This window comes from Neoarius graeffei, chromosome 12, assembly GCF_027579695.1.
Source record: "Neoarius graeffei isolate fNeoGra1 chromosome 12, fNeoGra1.pri, whole genome shotgun sequence".
NCBI lineage: Eukaryota > Metazoa > Chordata > Actinopteri > Siluriformes > Ariidae > Neoarius > Neoarius graeffei.
This window is the reverse complement of record NC_083580.1, coordinates 49,732,005-49,752,847: the sequence shown is the minus strand read 5'-3', so window position 1 is coordinate 49,752,847 and position 20,843 is coordinate 49,732,005. Positions and strand designations below refer to the sequence as shown.

Sequence of the window (20,843 nt, the reverse complement as noted above, 5' to 3'; positions counted from 1 at the left end):
TTCCGCTTTGAATGAATGTAAACAAACCGGCGAAATGACAGTAGCGATTTGTGAAAACTGTTAATAATAATTCTTGAAAAATAAAAAATGCTCTTAACATCAAATATTTTCATCCCATATTTTATTGCCTTTTTGTGTGTGTATTTTTGGAGGTTTTGTTTTCGAGTAGAGTTTTTATTTCGTTCTCAGTTGGTTCAGCAACACGCTCTGCTATTTTTCTTTTTCTTCAGGGTCTTTTTATTTTATTTATTTTATTTTTTGGCAGTTGGCAAATGAACTTAAAGTGCATATTCTGGACCAATTTGTTTTTTTTTTTATATGAAAGTATGTCCCTTTACACATTCATCCAGAAGGGTAATTTTGCACAAGGCCATCTGTCTACAGCAGAAAAAAATAAAATAACAAAACACATCTGGAAGAATCCCAAAGGAGTCTGGAGCCAGATTCGTGACGTTATCTGCGGAAGCGCCAGCAGGCTGCGCGAGCTTTGCACGGTTTCAGTGCACAGCCTGTGTAGACCAAGCGCTCCTATTTCTCTCTCATTGTCCGGTCTTTTGGGAAACGATGAGTACTAATCCCATCACGATTGGTGTTGCTACACCCTCCTACGATACATCTGTTAACCATTTTAATAATTATGTGATAACGTTGAAGAAATTTGCAGAAAACCACCAGGTCGTTTTCTCATAAACAAACCGGCGCTGACGTAGGATTCAGAAGGAGGCGTCCCGCACGCGACGTCACGAAAATCAGTGTTTCCCGGGAAATCCAAATGCCAAGTTTTTTCAGAGTCGGACCAATTCGCTTCAAATGGCTTGATTTTCAACTGAATTTTTCTGGTATTGCGCAAGGTAAAAAAAAAATTGTGCAAAATGTGACAGATATTTGACCAAAGTTTAATATAAAATAGGAGAATTACATTGATCATGCTCCTGAATTTACCCATGATATGCACTTTAAGGTGGGGGACAAAAAAACAAACCTATATTTAGCTATTTCTGTTTCTTTTAAATACTTGATAAAGTGATGTATCTGACTTGATGTGCTCTGCCATTTTGTTTTTCTCTACTCATGGTAATATGAGCTGATAGCCTAGTAGTAGAGTAGCCAATCAGAGCGCGCGATTGCTCATATCCAGTGAACGTGGATAGAATTATTATTATTATTATTATTATTATATACTTTATAATTCCAGTAAATCATCTGGTTGTGTTTTAGCCAAAGAAAGTTCTCCTCCTGAAAAACCTGAGGACAATGTGCTGCTCTGTGCGGCTCTGAAAGCACTGTTCCCCAACACTCCGCCATTACGCAGTCGTACTCTGAGTCTCGAGGGTTTCCCTGTACTGCACATGTCTTGTGCTGAGGACCACGGTGTCGATGTTCCCACCAGACTGCCACTGCTGCTGCTGCAGTGTGGTCACACAGCGAGGAAGAGGAAGATGAGCTCAGATTCCACACTGAAGGGGAAATTTCAGTCCACAGGCATCTCACGGAAAGGTAAAAAGAGGAAGGTGGACAAAGAGCCGAGTGATCTGCCGTCCGAAAGCGAGTCCGACACGGAGGTGGAGGTGAGCAGCCCAAACCAAAGCAACTCCCCAGTGTTTTAAAGACTTTTTTAGATGACAAGGAATAAAACGCAGCCAGCAGAGTGGTTTGATGAAGCAGAGCTACTGTTACCACCCTGCATTTGATCATTTTCCTATAACAGCACATCAATGAGTGTTTTTATCCTCTTATACCACTGCAGTTTTCCAGTCATTGCAGTTGTTAATTATTAAAGAATGACATGCCAAATTTTTTTATTGTTTTATAGTTACATTCAACATTGGGGAATGTTCTCAAAACAAGGTACAGTTGTGGTCTGAAGTTTACGTACACATACCGGTACATGAATGTCATGGCAATACTGGGCTATCAATAATTTCTTTGAACTTTTCTTTTTCTGTAGCAAAATGATTGTATAGTACAACATATCTTTTTAATAGGGGGAAAAAAACCCAAGAATTTGGTGCACAAGTTTTAATTTGAGTTTTATGAAATCAAAACAGTCAAAAATATACATACAGCACAGCTAATATTTGGTTAAACGTCCCTGAGCTAGTTTCACCTTGACCACTCTTTTGGTAGCCATCAACAAGCTTCTGGCAGAATTCTGGTTGGATATTTGACCACTCTTATCTACAGAGTTGGTAGCGTTAAATTAGTCTGCTTCTTGTCACAGACCTGACTTTTAAGCACAGTCCAGTCCACATATTTACCGATAGGATTGAGGTCAGGACTTGTTTGAAGCTTAGTGGGTCCAAGTGTCAACCGTCTAGCTGACTATTTAAGGTTATGCTGAAGAATCCTGAGGTTCTTCGTTATTCCGTCCACTTTGTGCAATGCACCAGTTCCACTAACAGCAAAACGGCCCCAGATGCTACCACCACTATGGTGTTTTTTTTTTGGTACGCTGTACCTCTAGTCATTGTGTCCAACCAACTTAATCTTTGTATCATCTGACCATAACTACTTCTGGAGGAATTTTTTTTTTTTTTTGTCAGTGTGGTCAGCTGCAAACTTTATTCAAGCTTGAAGGTATTGATTGAGCAGGGGCTTCTTTCTTGGACAGCAGCCTCTCAGTCCATGACGATGTATAACTCCCTTGACTGAAGACAGTGTTCCAGCTTCCAGTTCATTGTAGGCCTGTGGCTTGGGGGTTCCTGACCATCCAAACCAGTTTGGGTCATCTTCTAGCAAAGTGGCTACACATCTCACTAACTATTTATATACAGTTGTTTGAATCCTGCAGTTATTTAAAAATTGCTCCAAGAGACCTTCCTGAGTTTTGTAACGAAGATCCTCTTTCTCAGATCTGCACTGAGCTCCTTGGACTTTCCTCGTTGTACTGCCATTCCAGTGGGTGCTGTCAAACAAAAACCCTTTTTATGTTGGCACAGTCATCACTAACAGGAAGTTAAGAGGCCTTGGCAAGTTAAGACATTTTGGACCACTGAATTAATAACCTAAGTGAGCGTATGGAAAGTTTAGAACCTTTGTCGATTTCAGAAAACCCAAAATAAACTAACTTGTGCACCAAAGTCTTGTTTTTTAAATATGTTGTACAGTCATTCCGCCACACAAAAGAACAGTTCAAAGAAATAATGAAAAGCCCAATATCACCATAACATTCATGTCTGTGTATGTAAACATCTGACCACAAGACTGTTGTAGCATACTTTTTTTTATATTTAAAATGTATACAAAAATATCTGCTTTGTGTCCACTGTTAAAGAATCCTGTTTGTGTAAATTCTTAATGATTTTACTTTTTTTTAAGACCCATTTTTCAAATTCCTGTTTAGCTTGTTCACATGAAGCCCAGTGTATGAATAAATTAAACATCCACTTAATCAGCATGTGCCCTTAATTCATTAAAGATAAAACTGCTAGCTGTTCATCAGTTATGAAATGTTGTCTGATTAATAATGAAGGAATTGTCTAATTGTCCATTTATAAGTGTAATAATGCACATGTGCATATAGAAGAACAATATTCATCACATGCTTGTGAAATTCCTCTCTGCATTTAACCCATCTGAAGCAGTGAAAACACACCCAGTGCAGTGGGCAGCCATGCTAACAGCGCCCGGGGAGCAGTTGGGAGTTAGGTGCCTTGCTCAAGGGCACCTCAGCCCAAGGCCGTCTCATATTAACCTAACCACATGTCTTTGGGCTGTGGGGGAAATCCACGCAGACACGGGGAGAACATGCAAACTCCGCACAGAAAGGCCCCCTGCTGGCTGCTGGGCTCGAACCCAGAATCTTCTTGCTGTGAGGCGGCCATGCTAACCACTTACACCATGGTGCCACCTATACAGTTCACAACTGAATTCTGGATTGCAAAAAAAGCAAAATGGAGACAAATTAAAATTCATATCTGTACACTAATACTAATGAGTGGGCAAAAATGAATGCACTATTCTGAACTAATCTTCAGCTGTTACAACTAAATTAAATATTCATGTGTTGGATGACAATGTAGTTTTAAATCATTCATAGATTACAAAATGTTTAACTGAAGAATATGATGCAAGATTTGATCAAGTTAATTGTGAATGAAATGAAAATGTACTACTGTGGAATCCAAACTTTGTTTGCCTTTTAATATTGCAATGAGTAAATAAAACGAGAGGGGAAAAAAAAAACAGGTTGACAGTCAGATTTTTATTTGGTTCAGTAATAAAGCCTAATCATCATGTTTTCTTGCTACTCCAGGTGTCTGATGCCACAAACGTTGGGGTCTTTGATAAACTGTGGATCTTTCAGTGTTACTGACATGAAACCTGTTAAAAGGATAAGAAAAAAACTTAATGAGAACTTTGTGTTAAATACAAACTTAACTCCTTTTTCCACCAAACATTAACGAACAAGAACTGAACTGGAACTGACACAGCTTTTTGTCTTTGGGTTTCTGGTGATCAGTGTTGAAAGTGACGATCATCACGGTCCGGCATGTTTGTTTTGCATATGCGTGCCTGGTCAAAAGGGTCAGCGGTAGCAACCGTAAGACTCAACTGTGACGTCATACACAACTTTCTGTTCGAGCTACACAGCAAAGAAAGTGAGATTTCTTTAAGTTTTTCTTCGGATCGCTCGGATAATTTTGAATGTGAATCCCCTTTGGATGGCGCAGAGTTTGAAAACAGTGGTTTTAACGCTGTAATCCAGTTCGACAAAAGTCTAGAACCTCGTACACCTGAGGAGGATAGTGAAGTGTACAAGAACACCATTGCCTCAGGACAAGAAAAGGAAGAAGAGTTTTGAAAGTGATAAACTGTACATTGTTGATTTTGAAGGTAAAATCATGGTAAGACAAAAACGATCGCTCCTGATTGTTTAAATAAGTGTGGCAGCAAGGGTGTGGTTGAGTGTCAGCTATGAACGGCGAGGAGTCAGACTGAACCAGCAAGTAATGTGACAAGGTGCACCCGTGTCTAATTACTGGCTATTTATTATAGTCAGGCTGTTAAAGTGAGAAACTGTTCACTGTGATAGACGCATGAAATTTGGCACACTACAGTGGTGCTTGAAAGTTTGTGAACCCTTTAGAATTTTCTATATTTCTGCATAAATATATGACCTAAAACGTGATCAGATCTTCACACGAGTCCTAAAAGTAGATAAAGAGAACCCAGTTAAACAAATGAGACAAAAAAATTTGAGGAAAATGATCCAATATGACATGTGAGTGGCAAAAGTATGTGAACCTCTAGGATTAGCAGTTTATTTGAAGGTTTTCAGTCAATGGGATGACAATCAGGTGTGAGTGGGCACCCTGTTTTATTTAAAGAACAGGGATCTATCAAAAGTCTGATCTTCACAACACACATTTGTGGAAGTGTATCATGGCACGAACAAAGGAGATTTCCGAGGACCTCAGAAAAAGTGTTGTTGATGCTCATCAGGCTGGAAAAGGTTACAAAACCATCTCTAAAGAGTTTGGACTCCACCAATCCACAGTCAGACAGATTGGATACAAATGGAGGAAATTCAAGACCATTGTTACCCTCCCCAGGAGTGGTCGACCAACAAACATCACTCCAAGATCAAGGCGTGTAATAGTTGGCGAAGTCACAAAGGACCCCAGGGTAACTTCTAAGCAACTGAAGGCCTCTCTCACACTGGCTAATGTTAATGTTCATGAGTCCACCATCAAGTGAACACTGAACAACAATGGTGTGCATGGCAGGGTTGCAAGGAGAAAGCCACTGCTCTCCAAAAAGAACATTGCTGCTCATCTGCAGTTTGCTAAAGATCACATGGACAAGCCAGAAGGCTATTGGAAAAACATTCTGTGGACTGATGAGACCAAAATAGAACTTTTTGGTTTAAAATAAGAAGCGTTATATTTGGAGAAAGGAAAACACTGCATTCCAGCATAAGAACATTATCCCATCTGTGAAACATGGTGGTGGTAGTATCATAGTTTGGGCCTGTTTTGCTGCATCTGGGCCAGGACGGCTTGCCATCATTGATGGAACAATGAATTCTGAATTATACCAGCAAATTCTAAAGGAAAATGTCAGGATCTCTGTCCATGAAATGAATCTCAAAAGAAGGTGGGTCATGCAGCAAGACAACGACCCTAAGCACCCAAGTCGTTCTACCAAAGAATGGTTAAAGAAGAATAAAGTTAATGTTCTGGAATGGCCAAGTCAAAGTCCTGATCTTCATCCAAGCCGGTGTGCAGGACTGATCAACAGTTACCGGAAACGTTTAGTTGCAGTTATTGCTGCACAAGGGGGGGTCACACCAGATACTGAAAGCAAAGGTTCACATACTTTTGCCACTCACAGATATGTAATATTGGATCATTTTCCTCAATAAATAAATAACCACGTATGATATTTTTTCATCTCATTTGTTTATCTAGGTTCTCTTTATCTAGTTTTTGGACTTGTGTGAAAATCTGATGATGTTTTAGGTCATATTTATGCAAAAATATAGAAAATTCTAAAGGGTTCACAAACTTTCAAGCACCACTGTAGTTCAAGTTGACCGTTCTGATTTTTTAGAATTCCATCTATGATTCAGAAAGAGGGTGAGAAAACACTGAGGCTTAGTACAGAGAGGAGACGAGGGGATCAGGACACCTCGTCCAATGACCATTTCATCCAAAGCCTTTTTCATACGCACTATCAATTATTTTATATTTCAGGTATTCTGGTCTTCGTGAACGAAGACCCTGTGAGAGCGCTGCTCCACGTCTGAAGATTTAACATGATCCAGCCAGCTTTAAAAATTAATGACTCAGCCAATGGAACTCTCAGTGAAGCCAAATTTTACAGGGACCTCCCCTCTAAGTCTCCCTTTTGGAAAGAGCACGGTCTTGGGTTGGTAGGACCGCACCTCGGCCCGGGATTCGCGAATGAAACCCCCGCGAAAGCACTGCTCCGTGCCTAAAGATTTAATATGATCCAGCCGGATTTAAAAATTAATAACTCGGCCAGGGGAGCTTGCAACAAAACCAAATTTTACAGGCACCTCCCTCTAAGCCTCCCCCTTCGAAAGAGCATGGTCTCGGGTCGATAGGACTGTGCCTCGCTTTAGGAAAGTCATTTGTGATACAAATTTTTATTTAAAAAAAAAAATACACAAAGGTTTTATTGAAAAGCTAAACATAACTGAAGTTTGAACGAATTGCATAATTTTGGTAAAATCTCAAAGTAGAACTTTAAGGACGACATTATGGAAAAACTCACTTTCGGTATTTCCACTCATGGCTTGAGAACTGCCTTTGTGAATAAATATTCATGAGGAAAGTGCTACCTGATTGCCTGACAGAAGAGGGGGGGTGTTGCGAGCACTGGCTCATTATCATTTAAAGGAACAGACACTCAAATTTGCTGTTTCGACAGAGTGAAAACGAAGCTGTGGTGCTTAATCCTTGCGGTATTTTGACCAAACCATACCACAGATGTTTCATTAAGACCCCAGGCAAGCGTGTCAACTTGTGGAAAAGGGAGATCATTCATCATCTTTTATACGCTATACAGCAGAAACCCAAACACAGAGCTGCCTTTCTTAAAAGAAAGAATTCCAATAACTGTTTTTATGTTATTCATAAAGTAGAGGAACTGGAGCTGTGGAAAGATGAGGACAGTTATCAGGTTGTGACATCATTGTGCACTGAAACGATGATGCGTCACTGATTGTTCCCGTCATGTCTCTCAGTTTTGTGAATAATAAACTAGAATGCCAGGTTTGTTTGGCTCGGGCCATTATTAAAAAATGTTCTGTTTCCGGTCCACCGGCCGGGTGAGTGCCGTTTGTGCGGTTGAAATTTCTTTTTTAACGCCAGTTTTTCGACATTTTTTCGGGTTCGTAAATCTAAAATCGAACTTGACATTTACGCATTCCCAGAGCTTTCCACTAAGGCTCATACTAGCCAGCCATGACAAATAAGTAGCCAGCCGGGGGGAGTAAACACAAAATAAACTCCTGTGCACGCAGTTCCCAGGATTAAATGCATTTTCCACAGGCCATTTATTTATTCACTTTACTCAAATACAAAGTAAAATGGCAGTAAATCATCTTTCTTTTCTTGCGTATTGCATCATGAGGCGTTCCTGGCTTGTAAATCTCTTATTTTCGGTGCATGACACATTCACGCAGCTGAGCATGCTATGAATTAACAATGATAACGGTCTGCAGTGGGGCTACACAATTACACACTCAGCCAACATTTCTCCATTTGTGTATGAAAATACACTCCAACCACTCAGTTTGGTTTCATTTACAACCAACGGTGTCTTTTGATGCCAGCACGTAATTGAACGAGAGAAGACTGGTTTACCGGAGACAAAATAAGCGTTATCTCTGCTTCTGTTCCCTCTGATGTCGCCTCCGACGGCCCCGACACACTACTGCCTCCGCCGAGTGCACGCACACACACACCGCATGTCGGGGCCGCGGATGAGTTACTCTCCCTTGATCAATGAAGTCTGCGGGGAATTTGTGGTTATTATCGGTACAAACAGTGCGAATCACAACTTAAATGAGTGCGGTTCAGTTTGACATTATTTATTGTCAGTCCGTTAGATAAACATTTAATTTTATTAAAATCGAAAGTTAATATTTAGAGCCTGTGGGCTACAAAAATAATAGTCATTAAAGTAGCCGGCTGGACTTAATTGTGTAGTCGGCTGTATGGCGGCAGCCGGTGCTTGTGGAAAGCCCTGCATTCCGCGCAGAATATAGAACTGAATCAGCTCTGCGCATGCGCCGTGCGGCACAAAAAAATGGCAGCCACCATGAAGGAAGGAGATCCGGAGTTTTCAAACATTTGCTTAAGTGTGAAATCGCAAAATGGTATTCTAGCGAACAACAAAATAGCAAAGATTCAGAAAAACAAATCATTCAGTGATCAGTTTAATAGTGTAATTTCATCCAAACTAGGCCTAACGCTCGATTTAGAACTACAAAAAGTCAGTGTGTCGGACATTTTAAGTACCTTTGTAAAAGTTTTGCAAATGTTGCAGTCAGCATTTAAAATGCTAACTTACAGTTTTTGTACAAGTTTCAGTTGATTAAACTGTCATTTTATTAAATGTCTGCTTTTGTAATAAAAAAGTACTGAAAGAAAAAGCAAACACAGCATTGTGATTTCTTATCCATCCATATATAAAAAAAAAAAAAAAATCCCTCCCTCCTGACTGAAAATTTTTTTGCTCACCCGGTGGACAGGAAACGGATTTTTTTTTTTTAAGGATGGCCTCGGGTTTTTGTTTCTCAATGTGCAGTAGGGTTGGGCGGTATTACGGTAAGAAGGTATCCCGAGGTATCCAAAAGTACCAACGGTATCGGTCTCATTACCGTCATTTAAAAAAAATATATAATATCTAAATAAATATGGAGTACATGAGGTCATAATATAAAATAATAAATTGAAGATCGTCCCGAATAACTGTGTGATCGTATTTTCACTAATTCTATCAATTTCCTAAAGAAGTTCTCATCGCGTGCAGGGTTGTTTATGTCGTTACCATGGCAACCCTGCGTGACATTTTGGAGTCTGACAGATGAAGGAAGAGTTGCGTGATGCTTTGAAATATCTCTTAATGCTAGTGTTGCCACACGTCCAGGTTTTTCCGGGATTGTCCCGGTTTTTTGTGGAAAATGGAAAATGTCCAGGAAAATGGAATAACCTTCCCGGGACACGTTTTGTCCCGGTTTTTTTACTTCCTCACATTATCCCCCATTGAAATAAACACAAATCATTAATGTTTCTCGCAGCCACTTAACATATTAATAGTTTTCACGTAAGCGGGCATATTGTAGGCAGCTGCTTGTGTGGCCTCACCGAATGTTTGCGCACGCAGCCAGTCGCCGTTGCTAGGTGATCGTGGTCAATACAACGGCGGCCGCGCGAAATCAAAGATACTGGAATACCGTAATGCCAAACAATAGGTGAGAGTTCCCTTGGTCGGTGCGCGAGTAGGCTGGCTGTCTACTTCCTATGTTCTGATTCTGATAAAGGCTGGTTCTAAAGCCTGGGCCAATTTCATCAATAAATGAATCATTAAATAAATCATTAAATATATCAAAAAAGAATGCCTGAACACTGGCGTGAGAAATGAATAAATCAGTTGTCCCAATAACATAGCACCTCTCTCTTGTGATTAAAACAAAGGATTAGGGCTATTTGGTATGATACGGTAGTCTAACTTTTAAAGTTCAGTTCTCCAGAGAAAAGGCTAAAACAACAACGAAGCAGACTGAGAGAAATTATATTGATTATATTTGTATTATTTTGATTTGGAAACGGAATGGGAGGAGAGACTCTTCAGGGGGCTGTTAGCCTACTATTAAATATTTGTTTAAAAAAAAATTGGCGTCCAAATAAGATCATTCCTATATGAACTTATTTTTTGTAATAATATTTGTGGTAGTGCCCATTTAAGGGTTAAGAAGACAAAATGAATTTTAACTAAACGCCTAACTGCACCAGTTGAACTGTTTTATTTTTAAACGTGAACATTCACATAAGGCATAAGGCATCGTAGATGTGCGTGTCCGCAGCCCTCAACCCCCGCGCTCGTACGTGCGCGCAGGCGCGACCGCCGACCGATGTGTCCCGGTTTTTTACAACTCAGATGTGGCAACCCTACTTAATGCACAAAATTCGCTTTGCTGCTTAATCCAACCACAATGCACACAATTCGCTATGCTGCTTTTAAATAGTACATTTGAGGCATAGGCGCACGTTACACAGTAGGCCGAAACAAAATATTATTTTTTTTCTCGGTAATACCGTATACCCCGGGAAAACACAGAGACGGTTTAAAGGTATCAAAATTTGGATACCGCCCAACCCTAATGTGCAGTGAGGAAAAAAAAAAAAAAAAACATCATTTAGATCCAAAACTTTAAATTGCTTACAATTTATGTTCAATGACTAAAACAAAGTATCATTTTTCTGAATGTAAAGAAATAAAAGGGGATTGTGATCAGCGTTACCCATCGAGCGAGCTCTCTTGATCGCTTTGGTCACCTCCCTCTGTTTGCGACCGCACAAACCTGCAGGAGATAATATTAACCTGTTATTTCATCAAATATTAAACAGAGACACAGTCAGAACGTGGTCGAAACGGCTCACCTGTGATGTGCCGGCCATATATTCTTCCCGTGTGTGGAGAGATAAACTGAGACAACAACTGCAAACAAGAGTTTACTTGGGTTATATTTAACCCCACAGAAATATAAAGGTAATGTTTCTCGATTACGCATCAGATGACTCACCTGGATGTTTTTATAATCCACCGACACGTTACACAGAATGCAGCCCTTCTGCGGTTGTTTATATGGGTTTTCCATTTTAATGGGCTGAAGGCAGAGAGATGCTTAATGGCTGTATCCAGCTGATTTATTTACATGTAGAAAGAAAGTGATTACTTACCATATCATTTAATTTGTCCTCTTGTTGGGTTGTGGACAGACTTCTGAGACGTTGCACTGTGAATTAGAAATGTAAATTTAACACAATAATAATTTGCATATAACAATTACAGAAACCAGTTTTACATATTTAATTAATGAGGCAATAAATGTGATCGATAAAATCATCACAGCAGCTATATAAGCTAATTTATATCAAAGTTGCATACACATTATATACAGTGCTCAGCGTAAATTAGTGCACCCCCTTTGAAAAGTAACATTTTAAACAATATCTCAATGAACACAAACAATTTCCATAATGTTGACAAGACAAAGTTTAATATAACCTCTGTTTAACTTATAACATGAAAGTAAGGTTAATAATATCACTTAAGCCTAGGTCACAACCGGACATACGATTTTTTGGCCGTGCGATTTTTGGCGTTTCCCAAATCGCTGCGTTTTTTTTTTGTTCGTGGAGAAAGATGCACGTTAGCCGTAAGTTTGTCTTGCAACCTGAAAAAACCATAAGCGCCCATAGAGTTTGTTTGACATGACAAAGAACCTCTGTGGCCAGTCTACAGCTCGAAAATCAGCACGTCACACGCGCGCCCTCCGTGCGTTTCTTGCGTTTTTTGCACGTAGACCGGCCGTAGGAGCACGTACGGCCGGTTGTGACCGAGGCTTTAGATTACACATTTTTTAATTTTACTCAAATTACGGTGGTGCAAAAATGAGTACACCCCACAACAATAACTACTACATCTAGTACTTTGTATGGCCTCCATGATTTTTAATGACAGCACCAAGTCTTCTAGGCATGGAATGAACAAGTTGGCGACATTTTGCAACATCAATCTTTTTCCATTTCCATCTAGGCATGCTATTTCACAGACGATGGTTTTCTGAAGTGTTCCTGAGCCCATACAGTGATTTCCACTACAGACACATGTCTGCTTTTAATGCAGTGCCGCCTGAGGGCCTGAAGATCACAGGCATCCAATGTCAGTTTTCAGCCTTGTCTCTTGCATACAGAGATTTCTCCAGATTCTCTGAATCTTTTAATGATATTCTGGACCATAGATGATCCACAAATTCTTTACAATTTTACATTGAGGAACGTTATTCTTAAATTGTTGCACTATTTGCCCACACAGTCTTTCACAGAGCGGTGAACCCCTCCCCATCTTTACTTCTGAGAGACTCCGCCTCTCTGGGATGCTCTTTTTATACCCAATCATCTGACTGACGTGTTGCCAATTAAACAAATTAATTGGGTTTTTTTTAAGCATTACACAACTTTTTCAGTCTTTTCATGCCCCTGTCCCAACTTTTCTGAAACGTGTTCCTGACATCAAATTCAAAATGAGCCTATATTTTTCAAAAACCAATAAAATTTCTCAGTTTCAACATTTGATATGTTGTCTTTGTACTATTGTCAATGAAATATCGGGTTTCCGTGATTTGCAAGTTATCGCGTTCTGTTTTTATTTACAGTTTACACAGCGTCCCAACTTTTTTGGAATTGGGGTTGTATGTGCAATGAATGTAAAATGTGGTTTCACACTGATTGTGAAAACGTGGGTCACAAAACAGAAGCACAGATCAAAAAAGATAAGAACTTGAAGTGTATACAATGTCAGCTGAAGAAACAAAAAGGTCGGGGTAGGGGAAGAGGCAAGAAATTGTAAAATAGACGAATAAATCATAGTTAAGCTAATTCATTTGTACTGTCCCTCCCGCTCCCTCAGATCTTCTGTCTCTGGACTTTTGACTGTCTCACGTTTTAAATTGGCATCTATGGGTGGCAGATCATTCATGCCCCTTTTCCACCAAAGCAGTTCCAGGGCTGGTTCGGGGCCAGTGCTTAGTTTGGAACCGGGTTTTCTGTTTCCACTGACAAAGAACTGGCTCTGGGGCCAGAAAAACCGGTTCCAGGCTAGCACCAACTCTCTGCTGGGCCACAGGAAAGAACCGCTTACATCAGCGGGAGGCGGAGTTGTTAAGACCGAGAACAATAACAAGACCGCGAAAGATCGCCATTTTTAAGCGACGAGAAGCAGCAGCTGTACAAACGCGAAGTCAGCCATTATTATTATTATTATTATTATTGTTGTTGTTGCCGCTGCTGCTTCTTCCGCGTTGTTTTTGCTTCGATATTCGCACCAAGGTTTATGCAAACGTAGCAATGTAACTGACGTATACAGCGACGTAATGACGTATACAATGACGTAATGACGTGTCTTCTCTTAGCACCGCGAGCGATGGAAAAGCAAGCTGGTTCTCAGCTGGCTCGCAAGTTGAACGAGTTGTGAACCAGCACCGGCTCTGAACCAGCCCTGGAACTGATTTGGTGGAAAAGGGGTATCAGTGTTGCTGCTCCTAAACTTTGGAATTCATTACCACAATCGCTTCATGACTGTTTCACTCACTCTTCCTTCAAAGCTAACCTGAAAACTTCTCTTTACCTCACACTACTCTTCCTAGTGTAGGGTTGTTGGTTTTTTTTGTTTGTTAGTTTGTTTTGTGTGTGTGTGTGTGTGTGTGTGTGTGTGACTCCTGTGTAAAAGTCCTTGGGTCTGTGAAAGGCGCTATATAAATTGAAATTATTATTATTATTATTATTATTATTATTATTATATGTTTTGACAATAAAACAACTAAACAATATATTTTGTTTTTCTTCTAACTTTATCATACGTGACAGGTTAATCTATAAAGGCGGGATGACTAATGTAAGTACCGATTAATAAAATGGTCAACGTGACGGATGTCTCTGTGAAACTGGAACAAAAAAGGTAAGATTCTACATTATGCAAATAAAGGTCACAAAAATGGTATTGCGGGATGGAACAGCATATAAAAACCCGAAAGGCAAATATAAGAAAATACGTGACAGTACTGTTCTGTCCCGGGTTATGGGAGATGCGCTGAATAGTCTCTCAACTCTCTCTTTAGCTCTAAAGGGCAACGTTATCAGGAAACCTACCTCACTTCAGTAATTATCCAATCAAAGGCTCTTAAGTATTTGCATATTTAAATCCAAAGGGTAACTTTTTTTTAACAGTGTATTTTATTCTTTTAATTATGCCGTCATAGTTAGTTTTGTTGGAGTCCCTGCTTGTACTCGGCACAAAATGTATACTGTTCCTACTTATTCAGGTGACATTGTTAGGTATGCCCAATCTGTTTTCTCTCTCCCCCCTCCCCAATCTGTCCCTCTGAGTTACACGTCAATCCTGAGATCGAGATGCTGACCTCTTCTGCTCCTCGGACCTGCCTGATCCATCCTGATGCCCTATGTCTGGTCGGAGTCTCATCACATCGCTCCTGTAGAGGACTGCCCCATATGGACAGTCGAAAGTCACGCTTTGAAGACGCTCTGAACATTTAAGCCAGTATCTCACTGGGCTGCGACAGCTTGCGACAAACTGCGAACATCATTCATGAGAGGGTTTCAAAAGTGTCTTGAAACATTCGCGGGCCTTCTCAATTTCCTTGCATGAGTCACAAAGTGTCGCTCCTTCGTCGCTGAAATTTTGCACATGTTCAAAAAATTAGCGCAACAAAATTTCTCTCAAAATAGCCGCAAATGCGTTGCTGGTGTCACAAAGCAGTCACAAACCCTTCTCAAGTCAGTTTCCATGAGACAGGAAGTGCGAGTTCAGCCAGTATCTCACTGGGCTGCAACAGCCTGCGACTAGTTGGAGACGCAACAATTGTGATAAAATATGTGAATATCAATTCAGTGTGATTCCAAGTGAAAATTGTCACTAATTTGCATATTTTATCGTAATTGTTGTGTCTCCAACTAGTCGCAGGCTGTCGCAGCCCAGTGAGATACTGGCCTTACAGTAATGCTTTTATGGCTGAGGACTACAGTTGACTTGCTAACTTTCGGACTGCAGTTGTCATGAACAGTTTTGCACTCAAGTTTCCATCAGTGAAGAGTTATAACATCAACGAAACTGACTTCATGTTAAAACTGTTAATGTTATAGTCATGTTGTCTGTTGTTGCCCAAATGAGGATGGGTTCCCTTTTGAGTCTGGTTCCTCTCGAGGTTTCTTCCTCATGTTGTCTGAGGGAGTTTTTCCTTGCTCATTGGGGATAGATTAGAAATAAAATTAGCTCATGTTTTAAGTCGTTCAAATTCTGTCAAGCTGCTTTGCAACAATGTTTATTGTTAAAAGCGCTACACAAACTTGTATGTACACTACCGTTCAGAAGTTTGGGGTCACTTTGAAATGTCCTTATTTTTGAAAGAAAAGCACTGTTCTTTTCAATGAAGATCACTTTAAACTAATCAGAAATACACTCTATACATTGCTAATGTGGTAAATGACTATTCTAGCTGCAAATGTCTGGTTTTTGGTGCAATATCTCCATAGGTGTATAGAGGCCCATTTCCAGCAACTCTCACTCCAGTGTTCTAATGGTACAATGTGTTTGCTCATTGCCTCAGAAGGCTAATGGATGATTAGAAAACCCTTGTACAATCATGTTAGCACAGCTGAAAACAGTTGAGCTCTTTAGAGAAGCTATAAAACTGACCTTCCTTTGAGCAGATTGAGTTTCTGGAGCATCACATTTGTGGGGTTGATTAAATGCTCAAAATGGCCAGAAAAATGTCTTGACTATATTTTCTATTCATTTTACAACTTATGGTGGTAAATAAAAGTGTGACTTTTCATGGAAAACACAAAATTGTCTGGGTGACCCCAAACTTTTGAACAGTAGTGTATAGGGGATTTAATTTCTGTGGTATAAACTTGTGAATTAAAATATAACTGTACTGGGACCTCCACTCTGACTTATTATTTATTACTCTTTTAATATATAGTTATTTGTAAGAAGCGTAGTACAATACTGGAATGTTGATGGATTTGAATAAGATTCATATCCTGTATTTAATATTTGATTTATGAATTAGAGTAGAGTGGGGTAATACGCCCCCGTGGGGTAATACGCCCCCGGCCTGTTTTACCCAAAATAACCACCAGATGGCGCAAAGTTACATTTCTATTGTTGCTATGGACTGGCTTGACAAGGGGGATATACAAATATCCACTGTGGATCGCATATCAGCAACGCAGCGGAGAGAAATCAAATTTCATGGTAAGTGATATAATTTTCAGATATCAGTAAAACTGTAGGGCGGCACGGTGGTGTAGTGGTTAGCGCTGTCGCCTCACAGCAAGAAGGTCCTGGGTTCGAGCCCCGGGGCCGGCGAGGGCCTTTCTGTGTGGAGTTTGCATGTTCTCCCCGTGTCCGCGTGGGTTTCCTCCGGGTGCTCCGGTTTCCCCCACAGTCCAAAGACATGCAGGTTAGGTTAACTGGTGACTCTAAATTGACCGTAGGTGTGAATGTGAGTGTGAATGGTTGTCTGTGTCTATTGGCCCTTTTCCACTACCCTTTTTCAGCTCACTTCAGCTCACTTCAGCCCGACACGGCTCGCGTTTCGACTACCAAAAACCAGCACGACTCAGCTCGTTTCAGCCCTGCTTAGCCCCTAAAACTCGCACCGTTTTGGAGTGGGGCTGAAGCGAGCCAAACCGTGCCGACTGAGGCTGGGGGCGTGAGCAGACACTCCCCTGTGCACTGATTGGTGAGGAGGAGTGTCCTCACATGCCCACACACGCCCCGCGAGCGCGCTGGGATCTGTAAACACCGCAAACCCGGAAGAAGAATTATGAATTACGAGAATTTCTGAAGCCTTATGCGCCTCGCCTCATCTATACGCTCTTGCCAGTATCTGGTGGCGTTGTAGGTGACAACAAGCCACAGCACCAAGACCAGCAATACTAACGACTCCATGTCCTCCATGTTTATTGTTTACTATTCGGGTCGTGAGACTACCGCTTAAAAGCTCACTGAATCAGTGACATACAGAGCATCGTGGACGAGTTCGCGGAGCGCAAGGCTCGCCGTATGCCCTTCAAATAATGCGCGCAGTAGGCTATTGATGTTTTATTATGAGCCATGTACAGTATGTCGCCGAATGTTTTTTTGTTTGAGTTACATGTTCGTTTGAAGGACTTAATGTACAAAATAACATAGTTGCACCCCGGAGTGTTGAAATTGGTAAACACAGTGCATTCAGTGAGGTTTGCACCGCCCTCCTTTTATTTCTGACTCTTCCTGTCACCGTTGCAACCTCTGAGCGCTCATTCGTATGCCCTTCAAATAATGTGCGCAGTATAGGCTATTGATGTTTTATTATGAGCCATGTACAGTATCCTAATGTTTTTTGTTTCTGAGTTACATGTTCGTTTGAAGGACTTGATGTACTAAATAACATAGTTGCACCTGGTAGTGTTGAAATTGGTAAACACCGCAGTTGCGGACATTTTGTAGCCTAAAATGATGTTATGATAAGCTTTAATAAAATGCCCGGTCATTTGCCCCGCCCCCGGCCCGGCTCTGACTTGTTCCGCCACTGTCACTGATGTCACTGTTTGCGCTGCTTAACGACATCACGTGACGTCCACCCACTTTCGCTAACTCCACCCAATGTGTCCACCCACTTCCAGCCAGCACGGTTCAGCGCGGTTGTAGTCGAAATGCAACTTCAATAGCCCCGCTCAGCTCGACTCAGCTCGACTCGGCACGGCACGGCTCAGCCGCGTTTGTAGTGGAAAAGCGGCATATGTGTCAGCCCTGTGATGACCTGGCGACTTGTCCAGGGTGTACCCCGCCTTTCGCCTGTAGTCAGCTGGGATAGGCTCCAGCTTGCCTGCAACCCTGTAGAAGGATAAAGCGGCTAGAGATAATGAGATGAGATGAGTACAACTGTATTTAAATAGCTGCTATTTCGTCAGATATCACAGCTGTGTATGTGGTATGAGTAGACAAGTCAGTACGTTAAAAAAAATACATTAGGTATAAAAAGTTGAATCACATTTTGAAAGTAAGACCCTTTTTTGTAAAAGTGTAGTCTGTGGGGTAAAACGCCCCCTTAATGGCGGGGTAAATGGCCCCCAGGGGGCATCGTTTCCTTTTATCATAATTACTGTATTTCATACATTTCTGAACAGCAGATACATAGTTTTTAATAACATCTCACTTACCTGGTTGAGTAAAGCAAGTAATTTGAACTTAATATTAAAAATAATTGAAATTAAAAAAAATTGAAATTAAAATGCGAAATATAATAAAATAATGCATCTATTCATTAATTCAGGTATATTTTCTTGTTTCTTTCACATTATAGGCTTAAGCAATCACTTTTGCTATCCAAACAGCTTTTTTTGAGTGAGGGGGCCTATTGCCCCACCTCAGGGGGCCTTTTACCCCACTGGGGGGGGGGGGGGGGAGGCCCCCTTGGCACAATGTTTGTTTTTGTTAAAAAAAAAAAAAAAAAGTATTAACTTTAGGCAAACTTTAGGTGGCATTATTGTTCATGTCACTGTTGTCAAAAACTATGATTAAAACTAAACACATGGTTCATTTCAACTTGGAGAAAAACTGAATTTTCCTTAAGGGGGGCTTTTTCCCCCACTCTACTCTAATACGCATGCTAAAGGCCTAAGGCGGTGAAAAATATTAAATGGTCATTTAAAAATGGTTTTCAGTACGTCTTGGGAAAAAAAAAGAGTGAGCCATGTTTCTTTAGAATATGAAATAAACATTTTCCTTCTCAGCCCCTTGAGGATTTCAGTGCCGTGTGCTGATGTTCTGTGTTAACAGCAAGAACAATAACATTTAAACAAACACCTAAACTGTCGCAGGGCTCAATCCCAAACGACTACCTACTGACTATATAGAGCACTACTTAACATATACAGAGCATTATTTTTCATGTCCTACGTAGTGGACTTCTGTCAGAACAGTAAAGCATTTAGGACTCAGCCATGAACTACCACGAAAGACAGAGAGCTAAATTAACGGATTCCGAAAAAAAACGAATAAATGCAGCTTTTCAGGTGGCAAAGTATTATAAATATCATATTTAATACCTGACAAGTTAGGTATGATCCCATGTTTTGACAGGGCTGTCTGAAACACTCGAGAATTTAAAAGGGCAAACATCTTCCTAGTGTTGGATCAGTGAGCCGCCATGATGCTTCTTCTTCTTCTGTCAGGTTTTATGTATTACCGCCATCTACTGGACTGAGGTGCAATCAAATGGCTGTCATTTCACAGAAAATTCATCTCATCTCATCTCATTATCTCTAGCCGCTTTATCCTGTTCTACAGGGTCGCAGGCAAGCTGGAGCCTATCCCAGCTGACTACGGGCGAAAGGCGGGGTACACCCTGGACAAGTCGCCAGGTCATCACAGGGCTGACACATAGACACAGCCAACCATTCACACTCACATTCACACCTACGGTCAATTTAGAGTCACCAGTTAACCTAACCTGCATGTCTTTGGACTGTGGGGGAAACCGGAGCACCCGGAGGAAACCCACGCAGACACGGGGAGAACATGCAAACTCCGCACAGAAAGGCCCTCGCCGGCCACGGGGCTCGAACCCGGACCTTCTTGCTGTGAGGCGACAGCGCTAACCACTACACCACCATGCCGCCCCTCACAGAAAATTGAATTTAAAAAAAAAAACTAAATCCGATTTGCTAATTTTGTTTCTTTGATAAATGTTATCATAGCACAAGTGATATTTTCTAATCTAGGCTCACCTAATAAATTGTCTAAAGAGAAGGCTTTCTTGACTGCATTCACTTCCCTCTTCAGTTTTTCTCTTTGTCTGTAGAATTTTAAGCACCTTAAAAGAACATGATCTACATCCTCTCTCACTCCACAAAGTTCATATTTTCCAGATGGATGTTTGTTTACAACGTATATATATGTGTTATTTACCAGCTGGGAGGTCCGTATCGTAAAATACCGTGACCAAAGTCTTGAAAGTACTGAGCGAGGCCCTCTGGGCCGAGGTCAGTATTCAAGGCCGAGGTCACGGTATTTCACCATACAGACCGGCCTTAAGCTGGTAAATAATAATATATTTAATTTTTTTCTTTACCAAATTCTAACAGAAAACGAGAGCGCCCGAAAGGGAAAACCGAGCCGAGCCGCCATTTTGAATCCTCATTCACGGCTGTAATGCAAATTGCTTCCTCCTCGGTATACAAGTGCACTTCCATGGCAGGAAAAAAAACTACATTTTACCTCCTATGTAGTCCCCTATTTATACAAAATTGAGTCATTCAGGATTCAGCCATTTTTTGCTTGGCGTCAGCAAGTTAGAGGTTTTTAGCTTTCTCCTGAAATCTCATCTCATTTCTCATCTCATTATCTCTAGCCGCTTTATCCTGTTCTACAGGGTCGCAGGCAAGCTGGAGCCTATCCCAGCTGACTACGGGTGAAAGGCGGGGTACACCCCAGACAAGTCACCAGGTCATCACAGGGCTGACACATAGACACAGACAACCATTCACACTCACATTCACACCTACGGTCAATTT

General features: G+C 40.9%; 2 protein-coding genes across 3 annotated transcripts in view; one reads left to right on the top strand and one right to left on the bottom strand.

Moving 5' to 3' along the window:
* The window catches only part of abraxas1 (abraxas 1, BRCA1 A complex subunit), a 29,331-nt gene extending 25,139 nt beyond the window's left edge, over nt 1-4,192 (top strand). The window contains exons 9-10 of one of the 2 annotated variants that reach the window (XM_060935967.1): nt 1,219-1,568; nt 3,582-4,191. In XM_060935967.1, coding sequence (XP_060791950.1) covers nt 1,219-1,568; nt 3,582-3,587 — 356 coding nt within the window. In that variant the 3' untranslated portion in view covers nt 3,588-4,191. Of the gene's footprint in view, nt 1-1,218 lie in introns of both variants that reach the window. The other variant, XM_060935966.1, reaches the window with a different exon arrangement.
* mrps18c (mitochondrial ribosomal protein S18C) lies at nt 4,185-19,530 on the bottom strand. Its single transcript, XM_060935968.1, has 6 exons — nt 19,377-19,530; nt 11,439-11,494; nt 11,282-11,365; nt 11,139-11,196; nt 11,000-11,059; nt 4,185-4,323 (listed from the first exon to the last, which is right to left on the bottom strand). The coding sequence occupies exons 1-6, from the start codon at nt 19,447-19,449 to the stop codon at nt 4,247-4,249; spliced, it is 408 nt and encodes a 135-aa protein (XP_060791951.1). The 5' UTR covers nt 19,450-19,530; the 3' UTR covers nt 4,185-4,246.
* Between the last annotated feature and the right edge of the window lie 1,313 nt (nt 19,531-20,843).

Excerpts from the sequence above, each read along its gene's own strand:
- mrps18c (XM_060935968.1), bottom strand. The coding sequence starts at position 19,449 with ATGTTTGCCCTTTTAAATTCTCGAGTGTTTCAGACAGCCCTGTCAAAA. Across the intron at positions 11,495-19,376 it reads GATCATACCTAACTTGTCAG|TGCAACGTCTCAGAAGTCTG; the intron begins GTATTAAATATG and ends TCTAATTCACAG. Across the intron at positions 11,366-11,438 it reads AGGACAAATTAAATGATATG|CCCATTAAAATGGAAAACCC; the intron begins GTAAGTAATCAC and ends CTCTGCCTTCAG.